The 22,684-nt window shown below is 35.5% G+C and overlaps 1 protein-coding gene across 1 annotated transcript in view; it reads right to left on the bottom strand.

The window, feature by feature from the left end:
- The window catches only part of ctdspla (CTD (carboxy-terminal domain, RNA polymerase II, polypeptide A) small phosphatase-like a), a 55,863-nt gene extending 36,857 nt beyond the window's left edge, over positions 1 to 19,006 (bottom strand). The window contains 1 exon segment of the mRNA XM_051097992.1: positions 18,581 to 19,006. Coding sequence (XP_050953949.1) covers positions 18,581 to 18,656 — 76 coding nt within the window. The 5' untranslated portion in view covers positions 18,657 to 19,006.
- Between the last annotated feature and the right edge of the window lie 3,678 nt (positions 19,007 to 22,684).

Below are 22,684 nucleotides of genomic sequence, written 5' to 3'. Positions count from 1 at the left end.
TCCGAGGAGGCAACAGAGGCAGCGTCTCATCAAAATATTAAGCAAAAACGTGAAATACGTACCGCCATGTATGTTTCGTGACATATTCGATGTAAAATGTCCACTGAGTGGCGCTAAAAAGAGTGTTTGTTTGTTTGCTCCCCCGGAACAGATAAACGTATATGGTACGTTTTATGTGACATTGGTTTTATTTGTGTCACCACATCTGACTTGAAATGTCCATTGAGTGGTGCTATAACTCTAACGCTCCATGATGTTTTAAAATAACGTACCATTTAACTAACCGATAGCATGAGCAAAAATTAATGTGATGTAAAAACGCATTTGCAAGCATGCCGTTTTAGCTTGTTTTTCGATCTCATCTTGTAGCTCTTTCATCGTGAGTCATGTTTTTTATGGGATTCGTACCCGAGGATTCCGCATCCAATTCCGGGCCTGCTGAGCTACCGAGCAAGCTTGTTACGTCCATAAAACGAAACATTTGGAGCTATAATCTATAACTGTTTTACGCCTCTAGTGTTAATTTCTGTTGGAAACAGCATATATTTACTGATAAGTGATATTTACTTATTAATGCGTATTTTGCGTCTTACGAAAAAGTTCCCACAGATACGTTTTTGTCATGAGATTAGGTAGAAATATTAGATGATAACATATTACAAAATATGATATTATTAGAATAGAAACACTATTCAACAGTGACACCAGTGGGTAAAATTACACCCGGAGTCCACGTCCATGCCTCCTCTGAGCCCACTGAGTTTTAACAGACCCCCTTAAAGCATGCCATGAGTTTGTTGGGGGGTAATTGAGAAAGAATGAAAAAAGACAACGCCTCCATCGTGATATGATTGGATAAGAATGGTTATGATCAGCTGTGATTGGTTCATGTGATAAATCCCGCCTCGTGTGTTCATGTACGTTTGCATTTGCATTCGCGAATCAGTCTAAATGAACAATATACTGGCGTTAATAGGAAGACTAATTTAAACAAGTAAGTATCTTTGTCACACACTTGGATATAACCACTTTGTTACGTTAAAATAAGACTTGAAATGGCATGAAAACATGATCTGTGGGAGTTTTTAGTTAGTAATCAGCTTGGTGAAATTTGAAATCTCTGTGTCTGTGACCAACATTTATCGAGCTTTGATGACCGATGATCGCTAAAATCAAAAATGCTTAAAAGTTAACTATTAAAAAGAATAATTAAAGATATAGATATAGAACATTTTTTTTTCCTTCTTACTTTAAACAAACATATGAAGTCTGGCGCAGATTGAACATGGTACGTTTGAGTTAAAACATGCAAAACATGTTAAAAGTGTAAAACATGACATATATTGTCATATCCTGTCACCAACTGGTGGTGCTATGATTATAACTGAACATTGGCCTTTAGATGTCTTCGGGCCAGGACTCTTACCAAACATGTGAAGTCGAGTGCAGATTGGATATTGCATGTTTAAGTTTATGTAAAACAAGTAATTTCCTGTTGCCAGCAGGTGGCGGTATGATTATAACAGTATATTGGCCTTTACATCTGTTCAGGCCAGGACTCTTACTGAACGGGTGAAGTTTGCGGCAGTTGGACATTGTGTGGCTGAGTTCTAACAACTTCCTTTCACATGGAAAAACAACAACTTTGTCAGGCCACCACGAACACCTTTAACAAAAACTCAATTGCAAAGGCCTTTAGAGTAGACTGACCAAAAATAATGTTGATGTCAATAAAAACCTATGAGGAGTTTGTTAGAGCATAAACACGCCAGTTCCTGTTGCCAGCAGGTGGCACAATGACTATAACTAAATATGCGCGTGGACGTGTTCAGGACAGGACACGTCAAACATGAATTTTGGTGCAGATTGGACATTGTGTGCCTGAACTTCCTGTTTCACTGCGAAACATAAAAATTTGTCAGGCTGCCACGGACTCGCCCTTTAACGAAAACTCAAGATCTTCAAAATTTAACACAAAGGGCTTTAGATTACACTGACCAAATTTGGTACTGATTTGTTTAAATCTTTAGTAGGAGTTTGTTAAAATATGCCTGAAAATGGCCAAAACGGCACAAAACTTGCAGAGAAAATTCAAAATAACAGACTTCCTGTTGGGTTTCAGACTTCGTACCAAGAGACATTTTTGTATTTACTGGTGTGTTACATGTGTGTATCTCTCAGGGCACTTTGTGGAAATTTTATAGGTGGCGCTATCGAACCATTTTGCCACTTCTGAAATCCATATCAGATGCAAATTTTGACTACTTTCGATGTGTGTGCAAAATTTCATGAGTTTTCGAGCATGTTTAGGCCCTCAAAATGTGATTCATTTAGGAGAAGAAGAAGAAACTGAGCAATTCCAATAGGGTCCTTACGATAATAATACTGAAAAAAATAAAAATCAGGTCAAATATATTTTAATATATATAATAACCAGCTTCAGTGCTGAATAGAAGTGCAGACGACTATCATTAACAGTTGTTTTTGATTACGACACAAACGCCGCCTCTTACTGTGATGTCAAGTAAGCACTTGTTTGAAGCCTTACCAATGATTAGCATCAAAGTACTTGTCGTTTCCTTTGGAGATAACTAGCATTTATGTTTGATATCTTTGTAAGAGCAAAGAAGACTGCAGTGTGCAAGCACACACATGATGTACCGACTCCAAGCATCACCTTGAGGCAGGGAGTTCCTTCTACTCAACCCCAGGGTGGACCAGGTGTGCCTTTAAATACAAAAACATGAAGTAAGACTGGGTACAGCAGAACTACAATTCAGTGTTTCGCTCCACTGCCCAAAACAACATCTTAACAAGAGCACCAAGTGAGCGGACTAAAAGAAGAATGATCTGTCAGGAAACTATTCATTACAATGCATTGAGTGAGACAAGGAAAGAGAGAAATGCTAGCGTTTGAAGTCTGATTATAAGGCTGAGACACATTAAACACTCCAATTGTCTTTTAAGCAATGTGACAATAATAAAAACAAACAAAAAATGTGTTGACAGATGAATGTTTACAATGGAAGTCTATGGGCAACATATTGGGACACAGACTTTCATTGTTAAGTGGTTTCGAGTCAACGATTTTCCTAATACGGCTTTACAAACTGATGGAGATGTCAACATTTTTCTGTTCTACATTTTTCTATTTAAACATACGCAAAACAGTCAGCTACACACAAGTTTATGAGAAATAAGGCAGACAGAAAGGCAGTCTATTAGATGCAGCTTTAGAAAAGCAGCTTCTTTTTAGAAGATGATAGACAAGAAGCTATTAAACATTGCACATTTACAGTGATCTCAAAGCTGGTGATGTGAATTCATCATTACAAACACAGTCATGGTCTTCGGCACCTTTCAGGTAATACAACATTCCTTGGTGTGTTTTTCATCCTGGCTTGACACAGTGTTACGTAACACATGCGCAGCAAAAGCAATATCACATTTTAGTGGTGAGTCTCATATAAAGAGCCATAAAAACTCATCCCGCCAAAAGTACATACTGTATAACGAGCGTTATTCTCATACTACAGTGCTGTAACTACAAACAATGCAGGTATAGCAGACTTGAAAAATTATAAAATAATATCTGGTCAATCTCAGGCACTCAAACTGGGTTAATTATAACTTGATTAGTTACACAGAAAAAAAAAACCCACTCAAGATAAAAATAATTTTAAAAAATACATTTTATTGTAAAAAATATATATATATATATTTACCAATAGAAAATTAATTAATACCATATCTGAATGAAATAAATTAAAAACTCAATGCCATAAATCAATTTTAAATGCTATGAATACATTTAAGGCTTCACAATATTATGATTATAATCATTATTATGAAAAATATATATTTACTAATACTACATTTAATTGTTTTATTAAATTACTGTTGTTTTTAAAATCTAAAATGACCATTAAAGAATGTCATTGGTAATCGAAATGTAAAAACAGTATGAATAAATGAGCTCACATAATTACAAATATATTTAATGTAAATCAAAACTGATATATGATATTGTAAATTTAAAAAATCAGGTTGCATTCCTAGAAATTAGCTTTATAATAATAAATAATTTATTTTGCTTATTAACCCTATGTGCACCAGTGTTATTTTAGTATTATTATTATAGTTTTACTTATAATTTTTATTATATTTTTTTGTATTATTTATTATTATTTTATTTTTATTATAGTTTATTTTACTTCGTATTAAAAGTTTTATTTCGTACTATTATTCGTACTATTATAGTTTTTGTTAATTAGATTTTACATTCATATTTTCTGTTTTCATTTTAATCTTAGGTAAAGTTTTAGTCATTTTGTTGTTGTTTATTAAATTTATGTTTTTTAAATAACAAAAAATATAGTTTATTGCGTTTAGTTTTAATTATTTTAGTACTTCAACTAATCATAAATGAAAATGTTGCCTTGACAATGAGCTGAAATACCATTTTATATTTTTATTTCAGTTAATGTTTATTTTATTTGATGAGTGACACTTTATGATAAGGTTCATTAGTTAACATAAACTGAGAATGAACAATACTTCCACAGCATTTATTAATTTTAATTAATGTTAATTTCAGCATTTACTAAGTCATTAAATCATTAGTTATCACACTGTGAACTAACATCAACAATGAACGACTGTATTTTTATTAACTAACATTAATAAAAATTAATAAATACTGTAATAAATGTATTATTCATTGTTTGTTCATGTTAGTTAATGCATTAACTAATGTTAACAAATGACACCTTATTGTAAAAATAACTTTTCATGTTTAAAAATTGTACTTTCAATATTTCTGCTATATCAGGCCATGTATGCTGGGAAAATTAAAATGTACTGCTTGTACCCACAACAAAAAATGAAGCGAATAATCTGAACTTTTCCCCAAACTACTCAGTAGTGACAGTATCGGTGTGGATAAAGACCTAATTTCTCATGCGAGTTTGCCTCATTGTTGACAAGACCACTCCGGACCCCGCGGCCAGTTTACTGCAGCTGAAGAAACGCAGGATGTGACAGGCACGGTGGAATTAGCCGCTGAAAATAATAAGAGAGATGTGACTATTCAACCCTGTTACACAACACGTCCCACGTTGTTTTTGAAAAGCAGAGGCAGAGCAGATGAGGTGGGAGGGAGGAAAAAAAGACCGGAGATAGCAGATGTAGGACTGCTGCATACAATATGTTTTGTGCTCTGTCTCTGTGTCATACTGATTCTGACATTAGCATCTGATCCAGGGACGGTCTCTCGGGACTGTCGTGAAAAGGGCACGTTGCTAACAATGACAGTCTTACAAAGAGACGTGTGCCTGTGAGCTGATTTCTATGCAAATAAAAGTGCTTGGATTGACAGGTGGATTCCCCATGACTGGAATACAGATTGTCGTATCTAAATTTGGTGGGGTGTCCCTGTTATTGAAGTTGGAGAATGTCAGTGGTCATGTGCAGGTTAGTGGAGTGGTTCCTGTCTGCTGAAAGCAGGTAATCATGCCGTTTCCAAAAGCAAACATTCCCCTACAGCACTACTGCTCCACTTTATACATCTCTCAGGAGACAAGCTCACTGTTAAATGTAGTTCACCCTTCACTTTGAAGACTCAACAGACACTCTCTCAGATTTCATTCACAATGGCATTGTTTTACTGACCTAAACTTTAAATATTCTCTTCTGAGGTGTCCTTTTACAGTGAAAATGAAATTTAGGAGCATGATAATCCAGACGTTACATTTAGGAAAAACATTAAAAATGTATAGATTAGTAAGAGAAAACCTCCCAAATTCTCAATATTAACATGTTATTACGAAAATATAAGCGGGCTTGACCATACAAAACCTACTGCCACATTGCTAGTGCGTTATGAATGGTTGCCAGGGTGTTGCCATGCAGTTGCTAAGCCATTCTGAGAAGTTTTAGAGTGTTGCTATGTGATTTCTAATGTGTTCTGGGAAGTTGCTAATTAGCACAAATCTAAAGAAGAAAATGTGAGTGGGACTGACCATACAAACCCTCCTGCCACATTTGTGGATGGTTGTCAGGGTGTTGCTATGCATTTACTAAGGCACTCAGAGTGTTTCTGGTGTATGCATAAACAGTTTCTAAGGTGTACTGGGAAGCTGTATACTGGCCCAGATCAAAAACAAGAAAACGTGAGTGGAATTGACCTAACAAAACCTGCCTACTTGTTTCTAGTGAGTTGTCAATGATTGCACTCAAACAACCACTCAAAGCACATTGGAAACTGCATAGTAACACCCTGGGTGTTATTATGCAGTTTCCAATGTACTTTGAGTGGTTTTAGCATGCTGTCATGCAGTTGCCAGGGTGTTCTGGGTAGTCGCTTACTAGTTTGGACCAAAAGGAGAAAATATGAATGACCTTGACCATATTAAAACCTCCACCACAGTCTAAGAGTGTTGTCGATGGTCGCCAGGGTGTTGCTAAGGCATTCTGAGAAGTTTTAGAGCATTGCTATGTGATTTCTAGGGTGTTCTGGGAAGTTGCTTAAGGACCCAAAATCAAAACAAGAAAATGTGAGTGGGACTGACCAAACAAAACCTGCCTACTTGTTTCTAATGAGTTGTCAATGGTTGCCAGGGCGTTACTATGCAGTTGCCAAGGTATTTTGAGTGTTTTAGCATTCTGTCATGCAGTTACTAAGGTGTTCTGGGTGGTTGCTTACTAGTCTGGATCAAAATGAGAACATGTGAGTGAGATTGGCTATACAAAACTTGCCAGCACGTTTCTAGGGTGTAGTGGATGGTTGTCAGGGTGTTGTTATGCAGCTACTAAGGTATTCAGAGTGTTTTTGGTGTGCCCATAAACATTTTCTAGGGTGTTTTGGGTGATTGCTTACTGGTCTAGATCAAAAAAGGAAAATGTGAGTGGGATTGGCCATACAAAACTTGCTGCCACGTTTCTAGGGTGTTGTGTATGGTTGTCAGGGCGTTACCATGCAGTTGCTAAAGCATTCTAAATAATTTTAGAGCATTGCTATGTGATTTCTAGGGTGTTCTGGGAAGTTGTTTACGGGCCTAAATCAAAATCTGAAAATCTTAGTGGGATTGACCAAGCAAAACCTGTTGCCTGATGGTAGTGTGCTATGGATGGTTGCCAGGGCACTGCTATGCAGTTGCTAAGGTATTCTGAGTGTTTTTGGTGTGCTCATAAACAGTTCCTAGCGTGTTCTGAGTGGTTGCTTACTGGTCCAGATCCAAAAAAATGTGAGTGGGACTGACCATACAAACCCTCCCGCCACGTTTCTAGGGTGTTGTGGATGGTCGTCTGGGTGTTCCTATGCATTTTCTAAAGTATTCTGAGTGTTTCTGGCGTGCTCAAAAACAGTTTATAGGGTGTTCTAGGTGGTTGCTCACTGGTCCAGATCAAAACAAGAAAATGTGAGTAGGATTGACCAAGCAAAACCTTTTGCTAATGTTTTATAGATGGTTGCCAGGGTGTTGCTATGCAGTTGCTAAGGCATTCTGAGTAGTTTTAGAGTACTGCAATGTGATTTCTAGGGTGTTCTGAGAGGTTGCTTACTGGCCCAAATCAAAAGAAGAAACTGTGTATGGGATTGACTGTACAAACCCTTCCACCACGTTTCTAGGGTGTAGTAGATGGTTGTCAGGGTGTTGTTATGCATTTCCTAAGGTATTCTGAGTGTTTCTGGTGTGCTCAAAACAGTTTCTATGGTGCTTTTGGTAGTTGCCTACCAGGCCAGATCAAAAAAAAAATGTGAGTGGGACTGACCAAACAAAACCTGCCTACTTGTTTCTAGGGAGTTAACAATGGTTGCCAGGGTGTTATTATGCAGTTGCCAAGGTATTTTGATGTTTTTAGCATGCTCTCACGGAGTTGCTAGGGTGTTTTGGGTGGTCACTTACTAGTCTGGATTAACAGGAGAAAATGTGAGCGAGTTTGACCATACAAAACCTGCCGCCACATATCTAGGGTGTTGTGAATGGTTATCAGGGTGTTGCTATGCAGTAACTAAGGTATTCTAAGTGTTTAATGTGCTCTTGTACAGTTGCTAGGGTGTTTTGGGTGAATGCTCGCTAGTCTAGATCAAAAGGAGAAAATGTGACCATACAAAAACCTGCCGCCACATTTTGAGGGTGTTGTGGATAGTTATCAGGGTGTTGCTATGGAGTTACTAAGGTATGCTGAGTGTTTTCAGCATGCTGTCATGCAGTTGTTAGGGTGTTCTGGATGGTCGCTTACTAGTCTGATTCAAGAAAATGTGAGTGGGACTGACCATACATAACCCACATGTTGACACTGGGTTCTGGACTGTTGCCAGGGTGTTGCTATGCAGCTACTATGGGGGAAAACAAGTGTTTTAAGCTTGTTGCTACGTGTTTGCTAGGGTATTCTGGGTGGTTAAAATCAAAAGAATAAAATGTCAGTAGGTTTGACCTTACAAAACCCATCGCTAGTGTTGTGGATGGTTGCCGGGGCATTACTATGCAGTTGCTAAGGTGTTCTGAGTGGGTTTTAACAAGTTGTTATGTAGTTGCTAATGGGTTTTGGGCAGCCGGTTAACAGAACAAATAAAGAGCCTATTCCCAAGACTGTGTGATACTCTGGTCTCTAAATACGAATTGGGTCTCTTCAGCAACGTATGTCTATAGATTTTTTTTGCCCATTCATCAAGTAGGTAAGAAAAAAAGCAATCAGTTAGAAAAATAATACAGTAGCAAACCTCCTTTCATCAGTCTGCATCCTCTGAGGTATCATTCACATCAGCAGCACAAATGTGTGGGAAGGATCATGCGGCAAAGTTCAAAGCTCTAACTTTAGAAGTATGAGCTATAATAATATTGACGCTTGCCTTAGCAAGCATCTATAAAACCAGTCGATTGGAGTGTAGGAGGCTCTGTGTCTGTGAGTACTTTATCCATTCACCACAGATCTGCCAGTTAAAAACGATCTGATTCAAAAGGCAGCGGTGCTTGAAACAGCGTCAACATCATTATAGCATTTTTTGGTCATGTCTCAGCCTGTTTCAGTGTTGTTCGCTTTTGACAATCTCCTGTTCCAAGCCACTATTAACCCTCAGCAAATAGAGTGAGCTTCAGCCATTATACCCAGTTTAGGACACATTCACTGAGAGAAGCGCTCAGAGCCCAGGGGACCTCTGACTGCCCACAGAGCAAATGTCGGTAGGTCTGATACTGAGACTCTCTCAGCTGGAGGAAACGGCTGTTTGTGCTACTGTGAGAATGGTGTAATATACAGTGTAATGCAATTATGATGGAAGGTCATACTGTTATTATAGGCTTGAGTAAAGCCCTGTTTACACTAGTGTGTTTTCGTTTTAAAATTAAAACAATCCTCATTTACACTGGCGTTTTCACTGCATTTCAGAAATCTCCATCCATACTACACAATCAAAAACAAATGCCACATGACCATTCATAATAAGCATGATTTTATTATTTACATGGTCATTAAGGATACGCAGAGCGAATGTGGCCAGCCACTCCATCGTTTTCAAAAGTCTCCATTTTGGTCCGTTTACACTGAAATGCAACCCTAGAGTTTACATATTAAAACAGGGTCTGCAGCGTTTTCAAAAGGCTTCATTTTCGAGAGTTGAATGTGGCAGAGTAGTCTATATGTCAGTTGCAACCATAGCGAGAGTTATGCATTTTAAAACAAAAACGCACTGGTGTAAACGTAGCCTAAGTCAAAAAAAAATACAAGAATGAAAACTTATGACCCAGCTTTTTAAATATATTTTTTTAATGTTTTTCAGGCAGTCATTGCCCGCAAAGGATTCTCAACAAAATATTAAAAATAAACATTTTATTTATTATTATATTTATTTATCCATTTACTTTTGAACCCCTGAAAATGGGGGGGGTCTCTGTATAAAAATGGTTGTAATTCCTTAGCATTTTATGTTATATTTTTGTTCAACCCTTTGAACTAAAGCTTAAAGTCTGCATTTTTTTTTTTTATTTAAGTTAATTTTTCTGTTAATACTTTATTACAGTGTTAACAGTAATAAAGCCCTATGAAACCTTTTTTTCCTGTTTCTCTTTTAACTTTTCTGGATTTATGATTACAGACTTATTAAAAAACAAGACATAAAACATTTAACATTAACTAATCATAAACTAATTTGATTAACTTTTTAAATGTATATTTTTAAATGTAACTAAATGATACCTTAACAACTACCTTTTTAAAAGCAAATAGATTTCCTGTTAAAATTAAAACAAGGAAGAAAAATTATGTGATATTCCTTACACATAACATTTTATGGAGTTACATTATAGTATTATTTCTAGCTATTAAACTGTCAATACAAAAAAAGAAAATGATTAATAAAATATAATAAAATATTACATTCATATTAAATTAAAATATAAAATGTGAACAAAAATAGAAAAACTATTATTAAACGAAATGAAATAAAAACATGAATTACATTATTACATACTTTTGTGGTAGAAAAATAAACGTTAATGAAAACACAGTATTGTTTTTGGCACTAAATGCCTTCTCTTGTACTATTGCTGGAACGTCGATGAACATTCAGTCCAAAACAAACCAGAAGCAAAGCTCAGACAACACACAAGAGATCTGCTGCATAAATAACGCAGCGAGCACAAACATATGCTGCAACACAAATTTATTACTGCCACTCTCGAAGTCAATAGAGGTGCTAAATACTGAAAGACTGAGGGAGACATAGTAATTCACACATTCACACTAACATAACATATACCAACACATAAACACACACTGAGCGCCATCAAATGAAGAACTCAGGAGGGTGCCGGTGGGTATCATTACACAAGCGGAAGCAAAGCCCACCCACTCTATCTGACCCTGATGGCTTCTGGCTGGCCAGACCGGAGAAGAGAATTTCATCTCCTCAGCTTCCTTTCAGCACCTCCATGCAGCCTTCCAAAAGCCACAAATCCACTGAGCCTTCAATGATGAAGTCTTCAGAGATGATATTACCAATTACAGATGAAGAGAGTCTTTAAAAGACAACTAAAACCTTTGATCTTTAGTACGGATCGTTTCTCACATGCCTCAAACTCCTGAATTTCACCAAACTCAACACCTTCTCCAAGCCTCCAAGATTTTCCTGCTACAGAGCTCTTATTGAGAACTAATTGTGCCTAAGCTGTGAGACAAGAAAGTAAATCAAGACTAAGATATCTTTTGCCATTGAGCAAGCAACAATGGCACATTGCATAAGGAGCACAGCGCTGGTGGCTCTTCCTTAGTGAAATATTATCCTGTAGGAGACGCCAGGCTGCTTCTAATTGGCAGGTGGTTTGAGCTGTGTGGGGATAAACATCCATGCTCAGACGCTTTCTAATCTGATTAAGGTAAACGGCTCATCCAATGATACCTGACAAAGTTAAGACGCATTACAGCAAAGCTGGTCAGTCTGGCTGCAATGCAACACCAAATCATCAAGCACTACAGTGCATTTGATTCAATTCAATCCCATCCCATGAGGGCACGTAGCTCTTAGCCTCGGGACAGCCTGCGAGTGCCGGGGAAACTCTTCCTTCTGAACTCTATTAGCACATCGTGTACCAAAAGGCTATTTATAGACAGCAGAGCATGATGGGAGAAGCCAGAGACGTCCTTATAGAATGTCTCCTCAATGGTGTGGGCATTTCACTGTCAAATGTCACTCACCTAAATTAATCATAGACGAACATATGACTGTAGCACTGAAGCAAAAATACCATTTAAATATGTATCCTGCATGTTCTGCGTGTCTCTGTGTGAATGAATAGCGCAGACGCGCGGTTTTGTTTACTACACACATACTGAAGCGCATGATGTGCACAGTGTTTTCGGCCTCTGCCGCTTCAATATATGTACATGAACACTAGGGCTGCAATGTTTCCTTCACTCTATTATGCGATTAAAAAACAAAACGAATAATTGACTTTTGATAAGTAATCGTCAAAATAGTTGCACTCTTCACATATTAAACGCATTTAAAAATCATAATAAAGCATAATGCTATTAATAATTCACAAACGCTATGATTCAGTTAAATAAATATATGCGATGCAGGTTTAATATGTGCACTTTAATTATTTATATGCGTGGAGGTTAAGTATGTCAGTCTCAGAATGGCTCCGTTCACAGTACATGCTGCTCAATCTCCATCTCTGCATGTTGTTGTAAGTTTGGGTTTATTATAACGATCATCTGCGAATGCAACGTGTGCTTTTTCGTCAGATTTGTAAGGTAAATCATTTATAAACCTACGCACACAGGAGAATACATTAATATTGTTCTCAATATGCTAACTGTTCATCGCGATTTCAAAATAAAAATTTAAACGCTCACTCTGAGTTTACATGTTTTGATGTCCATATATTTAAGAAATTGCAGTGGCTGTAGCTTTTCTATCATAAAGAAATGGCCAAATATTAAAGATTAAGTGGACATTGAATTAAATGTGGTTTAGACAATATTAAACAAGGATTAAATCATGTAGTAAAGTGTAAAAACAAACATCAGGCCGTTGGCATCCCCTCTGCATTCATTTGTTATAATGCATAATGTACATTAGCTCTATTGTTTATAATAAATTATGTATTTTAACAGTTTTGTTCAGCAAAACCATATGATTACTTGATTTTAATACTTATTTGAACTAAGTATTATTGCTATTATATATGTACTTTAGGTCTATTTTATTACTCGATTAATTGTCAGAATAATCGACAGATTACTCGATTACCAAAATAATCATTATTGACAGCCCTAATGAATAAATAAACCATCTCTAGAACTGCTGAGTCACTTCATGAGCATTTTACAGTTTCTTTTTAGAAAAATTATCATTGTATCACATCCAAACAGAAACTTAAAGATCTTTACAGCAATGTATCAAAATAAAAGTTTGGTTTAACTTGAAGAAATTGTGACAGACTTAATGCAATAATACTACTAATATTACTACTACTACTACTACTACTACTACTACTACTATTACTAATAATATAAAAACAACATTTTTAAGGAATATTTACCTGAAAAAATATTTTCCAAAATTTTACAGAAAAATGTAAATACACAACACAGTATTTCTGAAAATAAATATTATATAAGAATCAATTAGAAATGTTTTTGATTAAATAATGAAACCATTAAAATACAATCCAGAAAATTAACAGAAACCACATCATTTGGTAAAAATAAAACTGACATAAAAAATTTACTTGTTTAACTTTTTAAATAAACTACTGTTAAATTGTGTACATTTCATGATTTCAATGAATTAAACATGCTTTTTTATTGATATTTTTTTATTTAACCATTAAAAGAGAGTCTAGAAAAATTAAAATTGAATCCATTTCTTAAAACAGAAAAAAAAGGAATTCAGAAAACGGAAATTTAGGGAAAAATAAAATGGATTTCATATGGCCCTACACTGTGAAGCCTGCATAAAGCTAATAAACCATAATGTAACAAGCTGCAAAAAAACAAAACAGACTGGACGCCAACCAGATGATACAGGGACTGTTTTTACAGTTGGTTGTATAATAGTGTTTCATACTGATTGTATGATGCTATTAGTTTGTGCTTCCTGACATTAGCTGGCCAATTCCTCAGTGCTTATGCTACATGAGTTTTTGTGGACAGACAAAACAATGCCTCATGCCTTGCAAACAAACATAATGTGTACTCTAATCAACCAGAATTATGAGCACATATTTGTAATTTGCTGCTCACTCAGAGACCAAAAAAGGCCTCAAGACTGTACGCCCGACCGCATTCGGTATGCAAGGCTAAGACTGCAACAAGAATGCAAAATGAGAGAGTATTCCCAAATAAAGTGGCATAGAGACCGCCTAACCTTGACTGACCATTTTTCTTAGAGGCTTAAGGGTAAAAAGCTTTTTACAAGCCCTAAAAGTCTCCATGACCTCATCGATCATGTGCATCTACAACCGGATTCGCTTTATCACCTGTGACAGCGTTTGTCCCGAAACCCTCAGCAATGAGATTCCAATGGCAACTTCATTAAACTCTATCCATTATGCATAAAGGTGCGATCTATAAGCACCAACACCAGCGCCGCACTCAAAACACGACATGCATTTGTCAGACGCTTCTTCGCTTACAATGAAACTGATAGCTTTCTGAAAATAGCCCCATCTGGCTTTGAAATATTCAGCAAGTGTGGCCAACATCCAAGGCCACTGGGTTAGGGAGGCTTTTCACCATACGAGGGGACCGGTGCGCAAAGCTTCATTTTGGAAAGGGGAGGTCGCGTTTATGCATGACAAACCTCGAAAGCTATGCTTCATTATCCTTTTTAGCTGTAGCTAGGAGACAGCGGCATCTTTTAATGAGATTCTTTAAATGTAATCCCACAGAAAGCTCTGAATATCAAAATCTGCAATGGCAATGGGAATTCGTGGCCATCTTGTTACATCAAGCAAAGTTGTTTTAAGTGTCGTTACATTTATGTTTGTTATATGAAAGATCACAGTGCGTAACCACTCTGAATGGACTTCAAGTTAAAGGAAACTTCCTTTATGGGATTGCCCCATTCACTTCCAGTGATTTACACATTTAAGAAAAGAAATGACATTCTGAAATTACTTTGTATTGCTGATTATGCTTTACTTGTATTAAACCTTGAATATTCTTTATTTTTAATCATCAATCACCTTAAATATGTTCACATACACTACCAGTCAAAAGTTTTTGAACAGTAAGATTTTTAATGTTTTTTAAAGAAGTACCGTCTGCTCACCAAGCCTGCATGTACTTGATCCAAAGTAAAGCAAAACAGTAAAATTTTAAAATATTTTTACTATTTAAAATAACTGTTTTCTATTTAAATATATTTTAAAATGTAATTCATTCCTGTGATTTCAAAACTGAATTTTTAGCATCATTACTCCAGTCTCATGATCCTTCAGAAGTCATTCTAATATTTTGATTTGCTGCTCAAAAAACATTTATTATTATTATGCTGGAAACAGCTGAGTAGAATTTGTTCAGGTGTCTTTGATTAATAGAAAGTTTAGAAAAACAGTATTTATCTGAATTGAAAATTGTATCATCAGCAAGGTTTAATTTCTATAATTTCTTCCCCCAAAAATATATATTTTTTTTTTTGAATGGTATAGCATATAATGTCACAAAAGCTTTTTTATTGATAATAATATTAGTTAAAAAAAATCTTAAACAGCAAATCAGCATATTAGTATGATTTCCGAAGGATCATGTCACTGGAATAATGATACTGGAAATTTAATTTAAATTTAAAAAATAAATTTCATTTTAAAATATATTCAAATAGAAATTGGTTATTTTAAATAAAAAAAATATTTCACAAAATTACTGCTTTTGCTGTATTTTGGATCAAATAAATGCAGGATTGTTGAGCAGAAGAGAATTCTTTAAAAACATTCAAAATCTTACTGTTCAAAAACTTTTGACTGATAGTGTAGTTACTAAGATGTTAATAATATAAGAGGTGGCAGCTACGGCTTGATTTGAGAGCGTGCGTTTTCCTGCTCTCAAAACATGGACGGGCATAAATTAAGATTAATTTAGGACCCCTGCTTTAACACTTCATCACAAAAACAAAACACGCCTGGCTGACAAACAGAGAAGCCAAGCCTGGGAAACCAATATTTTATTGCAAGATCTCATAATTCAAGTTTAGCAAGCATCCTGTCTCATTCTAAATCAAAGAGTATGTTAACTGCTCGTGAAGATACTGATATCAGGACATGAGGGATTCCTCCGTCATGTGATCCTCTCTAACAGACACATCCTCAGTCAACTGATCCAACTTCATTGCATGGAAGCAGTGAGAGGTCGCTTTATGTCCCAAAACCAGATCCCGTCCTTCTGCTCCTCACTCTTCTAGTAAGACCCCCAACATGTGGACTACCATCTGTTTGTGCTCTAAGTGGCAGTAAAATGTTTATATCGTGTCGTTATCCTCAGAAAAGCAGCCGAAAGCCACATGAAAATAATTTGCGTGATTTATTTTCTCGCATTAATTTGTTTGGGCTAATCTCATAACTTGATTTCACATTAGTGCGTGTTGTGTTGACTTAAGCAGGCACAAGACCTCCATGGGGCTAAACGTTCTCTTGAGAACTAGTTAAATGAAGAAGCAATTAGAAAAAGCCACTGATAACTATATAAGCAGGAGTTTGTTTTCATGGAAGTGCTCTGGAATTCAATTAGAATTTGATACTACATTGTTTCAGTCAACTAACACATTGGAAAAACTAGGGGTTTAACCACATTAGGCTTCAGATGGTGACCACAACAACTCAAAACGTGTCAAGAGCACTTGGGAAAAGTGCCAGGCTGGTGGAGATATTGATTTGCTGGGCAACCTCACTAAAGTTTACTGAGTAAAATAAATCTTAATTTAGAAGCGCTGCAAAATCCAACGAGAGAATCGAGACACGCTAACATGAATAAAACGTTCAACATTTGTGAAAAACAAACATACAGCGCTGTTGAAGGAATAGTTTACCTAAAAATTAACATTTGTTGAATGTGTACTCAACCTCAAGCCATCCAAGATGTGGGATCTGAGTTTCATCAGAACAGATTTGGAGAAATTCGGCATTACATCACTTGCTACCCAATTGATCCTTTGCAGTGAATGGGTGCCGTCAGAATTAATCTCCAAACAGCTGATAAAAACAAGCAAACCATAAGTAATCAACACGACTCCAACCTATCAATTAACGTCTCGTGAAGTGAAAAGCTGTGTTTTTGTAATAAATTAATCCATTGAGATGTTTATAACTTCAAACCATAGTTTCTGGCTAAACTATGAGACCTCTATGCATAATATTGATTTCTCCAATGAAAAAGTTGTCTCGTCTAAATCAGGAGAGAAATTTGCACAGATTAAATACGTGAAGAGTTTAAAACAGGTCTAAACAGATATGTCGGTGCATTTTGATGTGAGAGGACAACAGGGGATGGATTTTATAGTATCACTAGAGGAAGCAAACTAGTATTTTGGCCAGAAGCAATGTTTAAAATTAAAAAGCTTTAAAGATGGATGACAGCAAAACACACTGTTTACTATATCATTAAATGTTTAGTAGATGTTCATTTCTGTCTTCCACAGTAAGAGAGAAAACCATCAACACTTCTGACCAGTACAACAATGCATTTGATACATAAACTGGGAAAATACATTCATAGTAGTGATAAACATACTTCTTTACTACATCAGGAGTTACTGTACAGCTCTATACAATACACACACTACCAGTCAGATTTTTAATGTTTTTTTAAAGAAGTCTTCTGGTCACCTGCATTTATTTGATCCAAAATACAGCAAAAGCAGTAATATTGTGAAATATTTTTACTATTTAAAATAACTGCTTTCTATTTGTTTATATTTTAAAATGTAATTTATTCCTGTGATCAAAGCTAAATTTTCAGGATCATTACTCCAGTCTTCAGAAATCACTCTAATATGCTGATTTGCTCAAGAAACATTTTTGTTATTAATATTACCAATATTTAAAACAGTTCAGGATTTTTTTTGATGAATAGAAAGATCCAAAATCAGTATTTATTTGAAATAAAAAGCTTTTGTAAAATTATACACTATACCATTTAAATGCTTGGCATCAGTTTTTTTGTTTTTTTTTTATTTATTATTATTATTATTATTATTATTAATCAAAAATGATTCTATTCATCAAAGAAACCTAACCTGTTATCAACATAATAATAATTATAATAATAAATGTTTTTGATCAGCAAATCAGAATTTTAGAATGATTCATGTGACTGGAGTAATGATGCTAAAAATTCAGCTTTGAAATCACAAGAATGAATTACATTTTAAAATATATTCAAATAAAAATCTGTTATTTAATATAGTAAAAATATTTCAAAATTGTACTGTGTTTGCTGTATTCTGGATCAAATAAATACAGGCTTGGTGAGCAGAAGAGACTATAAAACATTAAAAATCTTACCGTTAAAAAACCTTTGATTGGTAGTGTATCTGAACAGAAAACATGCTGGATACCAAACCACCGTAAACTCCAAGAACGGCAAAGCCAGTTCACAAATATTTTGATTTCAGGTTTAGTGGAATTAAATAATTTGATCCGCTTAACAGGGATCTAGCCACAAGCATTAAGATTGTTTGCTCTGATGCTTAGGAAAATAACTGTGATCAAGTACAGTGCATTCATGTCAAACTCATTGTTGCCTAATACCATGAACAGAAGGCAGAAGGCTGGAAACACTTGTTTTGGGATTCACAGTCAGGAGCTGGCAAACGTACACTATACAAATCAATACATTCTTATTCAACATTTAAGTCTTGATATCCAATAAAAAAACATTAAGCAAATTGTGCAATATAAGAACATACATATATATGTATACGTATACGTTTTTAATATTTCAGAAAATAATTATTACTCGTTAAAATCGTATGGATTAATAAAATCTTAAGAGCATCAGCGGCAAAGCCGCAGTGATTCGGCTGTCAAAACAAAAACATCCAATTTTAAGTGAGATAAACAGCGGCCACTCGCCTTACCTTTTTCTTGGCAAGAAGAAAGGATCTCTTCCTCCTTTGGATTTGCTACCTGGGTAATGATGGACGTGTTGTCCATGGAAACGGGATTTTATTCCTCCTCAGTCACTTATGTTTTGATAATTTTCAGCTAGCCTGATGCTAGCGAGCTAGCGGTGTGAGTCCAGATGGCAGACGCACCATACACCGCACACGGTCTTACACCACCGCATCCAAATAAACATACAACACACACTTCAAGATCATACGGCGAGCGCTGCGAGACGAGATACTCCTGTCAGATGGCGGGAATCGGCGACATCTCAACCCTCGTGTGATTTGAGGTCTGTAGAGATCAGTGACAGAGTGTGTAATAACAAAGAGTCTGATCCGCAGCCGCGCTTTCGCTCCCCTTGTGCGTGTGCGTGTGTGTGTGTGCGTGCGTGTGTGGGGGCGCGCACACACACACGCACACACACTCACGCACACGATGTGACCGTGTGAAACTACCCTTTACGAAAATGTACCATGGTAACCATAGTTACTGCAGTTACTGTTACTTGATATTAGCAACACTGTCATAAAAAGTGGGAAATGAGAAAGTATGATTCTATGAATTATTCATTTATTATGATAATTTAGCATAAAAAGCGTAGCGTATATGTAGGTAACGTTGCAAAGGCGAAATAATTGTACTGTTTGTTTATTCATAATTAATTAATTAATTATCACCTAATTATCACCTTAAAACGTAATATACTATGCAATTTATGCTTTGCAAAAATCTTTTAAATTTTTGTTGTTTTCTGACTTGTTTTTGTTCAAGTAGCCTAAAGTTTAAAAAACAGCTTGAATATTTTTTGAACATCTAACAAAGATAAGGCAAAAGCATATAAAATAACAACAAAGTTAGTCTCTAAATTAGTGAATTATTAAGCTGTTTTATAACCTGTATTATTAACCTAAGTGTTAGCTCTCACTTAGAACAGAAAAACTTGCATTTTTAAAGTAATTTCAAAGCTGTTTCAGTCCTAATGACCTGAAACCATAAAGATTTAAAGAATCTAAAAAAGTGGACTGATGCTGAAAACGATATAATCGATAGTGCATTAAGTGTAGGCATCTGTGGTTAAAAGGGAAATGATTTTGCTGAGATACTAAGCAAAATCTAAGAGAAATTGCAGTGATTTCAGAAGTGTTTTAATGACAGAAAGAGGTGGGAGGGTTACTGAATATTTTATGAAGGTGGGTGTTTGATCTTAATGTTTAATAAGGCAGCCTGTGTGATGCAACCATCACTTCAACATAGTTTTACAGCCTATTTAAATACCATATCACATTTTTGACTATTAAAATAGTACATTTTACTCGTTGGCTGTAGCTGAGCTGCTAAATTAATTACTGGATTTTGCAAACACCCTGTTCTATTTTAACTCAAAAGAAACATTCAAAAATACAGAATATTCTTCTGAACACATGTATGGAATACAAATAGGTTAATAATAGTATATAACTAACGCATGTCGTGTATATGAAAAGAAATGACGGTGTTTAATTTGTGGCGATTGTGTTTTAGAATATAAACTGATAGATTCACTATTTATTGTTATTCCACAGTTGCTAAATTTGAGGCGGTATTTACATGTATGCATATACTGACATCTTGTGGTCGAACAGTGAAGTGTTAAATGAGTAATTTCTCATAGTTTACATGGACAAGTGCACCTTGCAAATGTGTATTTACACATTTACCCATGCGTGGTTTTGTATTTTCAACTCATTGTCTGCCCTGACATTTCAATTCCAGGTTGTAAAACAGTTCAACTCATCTTCAAAAATGAGTGTTTTGTCCTGTGATTGAAGGAGATGATGGATAAAGGCTGAGATTTATTCAGTTTTATTCATTTAGCAGATGTTTTCAACAGAGATTCGTACAAATAAAGAATTCTGCAAAGTGTTTCAGAAGAGATATTATATTATATTAAAACAACACACTTGACTTAAAATAATGTTTACCCTCCTTATTATTTTTTTTAGCTTAGTCAACTGAAATATTCCAGTTGTCACTTAAATTAACATTAAGTAACTTAAAATTTCAAGTTAATTGATTTTAAGGCAGTGGGGTAACAAATTATTTTAAGTTGAAACAACTTTTTGGGACTATTTTCTTTTACAGTGTAATAGGTTAATGCAGACTATAATATAAAAGATCATGTGAACACAATGTTTTCATCTCTTGACATCACAGTAAATACTGAATACAAAAGTATAGTCTCAGTAAAACTTTGACAACTTCTATCACACATATATGGCCCATCCTACAGAGTTTCTTGGGGGAAAAAAGGCTTTTTCTAAAAAAAATTTATGTATGCAAACTGTATAATATCCAAGGTATGCACTTCTAGTATTTATGCAGTTAATTCTCATATTATATTTTCAGAAAGTTTTGGAATATTTGTCCTCTCCCCAAATTTGTCACTACCGAAACACAGTAATATATAATTTAATTAGAAGGGTTATATTGACCTATTAAGATTTTGCATACATATACATTGTCTTTTTTTTTTTTTCCTTGGATATTTTATAGTAAATCAATAAAAAAAAATAAATAAATAAAAAAACAGTCAAACTGCACACATCCAGCTGGCCAAAAGCTCAATGTGGGTGCTCAACCACACAAAAAATTAACATAGAAAAATCCAAGTAGGCACACCACAGCTCCAAAGGTAGAAAAAAAAAGATTTATGTTCTCACCACAGGTGATGTTTGATAATTTAATGTACTTTATTTTTGACAAAACAGGTTTCAGTCATGACTGCACATATTCTGTGACAGTATTGCTTTGGTAGCGAACACATTACATTACAAAATTTGAACCCAAATACTAAAAAATTACTAAAACTAAAATACAAAAAAAAAAAGCATAGCAGAACTGAAATTTTGTTTATTTCCCCCAAATATGATGATTACGTCTTCTTCATTTGTCACTACCAAAACAATGATGACTTTTTTGGTTGTGACTGTGCTAATTGGCACATGGTTAACTAGCACAGTTCTGAACAGTGGTACGCATATAAAAACTAAATATTATGGAACAACTCCCGTAATATAATAAAGTGTGCTTAATTGCACAAAAAAGGTGTTCAGTAGGGACTTTTCTTAAAGTTACATAGAGATTTTTCAGATTTTTGCACACATTTACTTCAAAATGATGGGACATATCTACGTACCATGTAGCTATGAGAGAGAGTGACACAAATATTTCTTGATCATAAATGTAGGAGTGTAGTTAAAATCAGTCTCAGCGAATGGACTAAAACATACATTGTTTTTGGTAGTGACATTTGTGGGTTCAATAGATAATAGAAGGACTTCAGTAAACATGTAAACATCTAAGTTTTCAATACTTAAATGCTTTATAAATGTGTTTTTTTTTGGTTGTGGGACAGCAGTTTGGACCAATTCTGTAGACTGGGCCATATATTTACTTTGATTGATATCTAGAATCATAACACTGTTGATAGTAATATCCTGAACTACTTAGGTCTTGAACTCTACACCATTCATCACTGGGTGTAATGTAGTGATGGGTCGTTCTTGAACGATTCGTTCATTTTGAACGAATCTTTAATGTGACTCGGGACGAACGAGTCGCCTCGGGGAGTGATTCGTTCAGTCGCGCATGCGCAACATCCTATTAGGTTCTGTACTGGAATTAGTTCACCTGTTTTAGAGTCGTTCGTTCACCTTATGGGGCTGTCACGTGATGAACGAACGACTCAAACCCGAGGACTCAAAAGATGAACTAATCAATTCTCCTTCCGGCTCAGACTGCATAGGTTAACATTACGGGGATGTCACGTGATGAACGAACGACTCAAACCCGAAGACTCAAAAGATGAACTAATCAATTCTCCTTCCGGCTCAGACTGCATAGGTTAACATTACGGGGATGTCACGTGATGAACGAACGACTCAAACCCGAAGACTCAAAAGATGAACTAATCAATTCTCCTTCCGGCTCAGGCTGCATAGGTTAACATTACGGGGATGTCACGTGATGAACGAACGACTCAAACCCGAGGACTCGAGAGATGAACTAATCAATTCTCTTTCCGGCTCAGACTG

Source organism: Labeo rohita, chromosome 24 (genome assembly GCF_022985175.1).
Source record: "Labeo rohita strain BAU-BD-2019 chromosome 24, IGBB_LRoh.1.0, whole genome shotgun sequence".
NCBI lineage: Eukaryota > Metazoa > Chordata > Actinopteri > Cypriniformes > Cyprinidae > Labeo > Labeo rohita.
The sequence above is the reverse complement of the archived record's forward strand: the minus strand, read 5'-3'. Positions and strand labels throughout refer to the sequence as shown.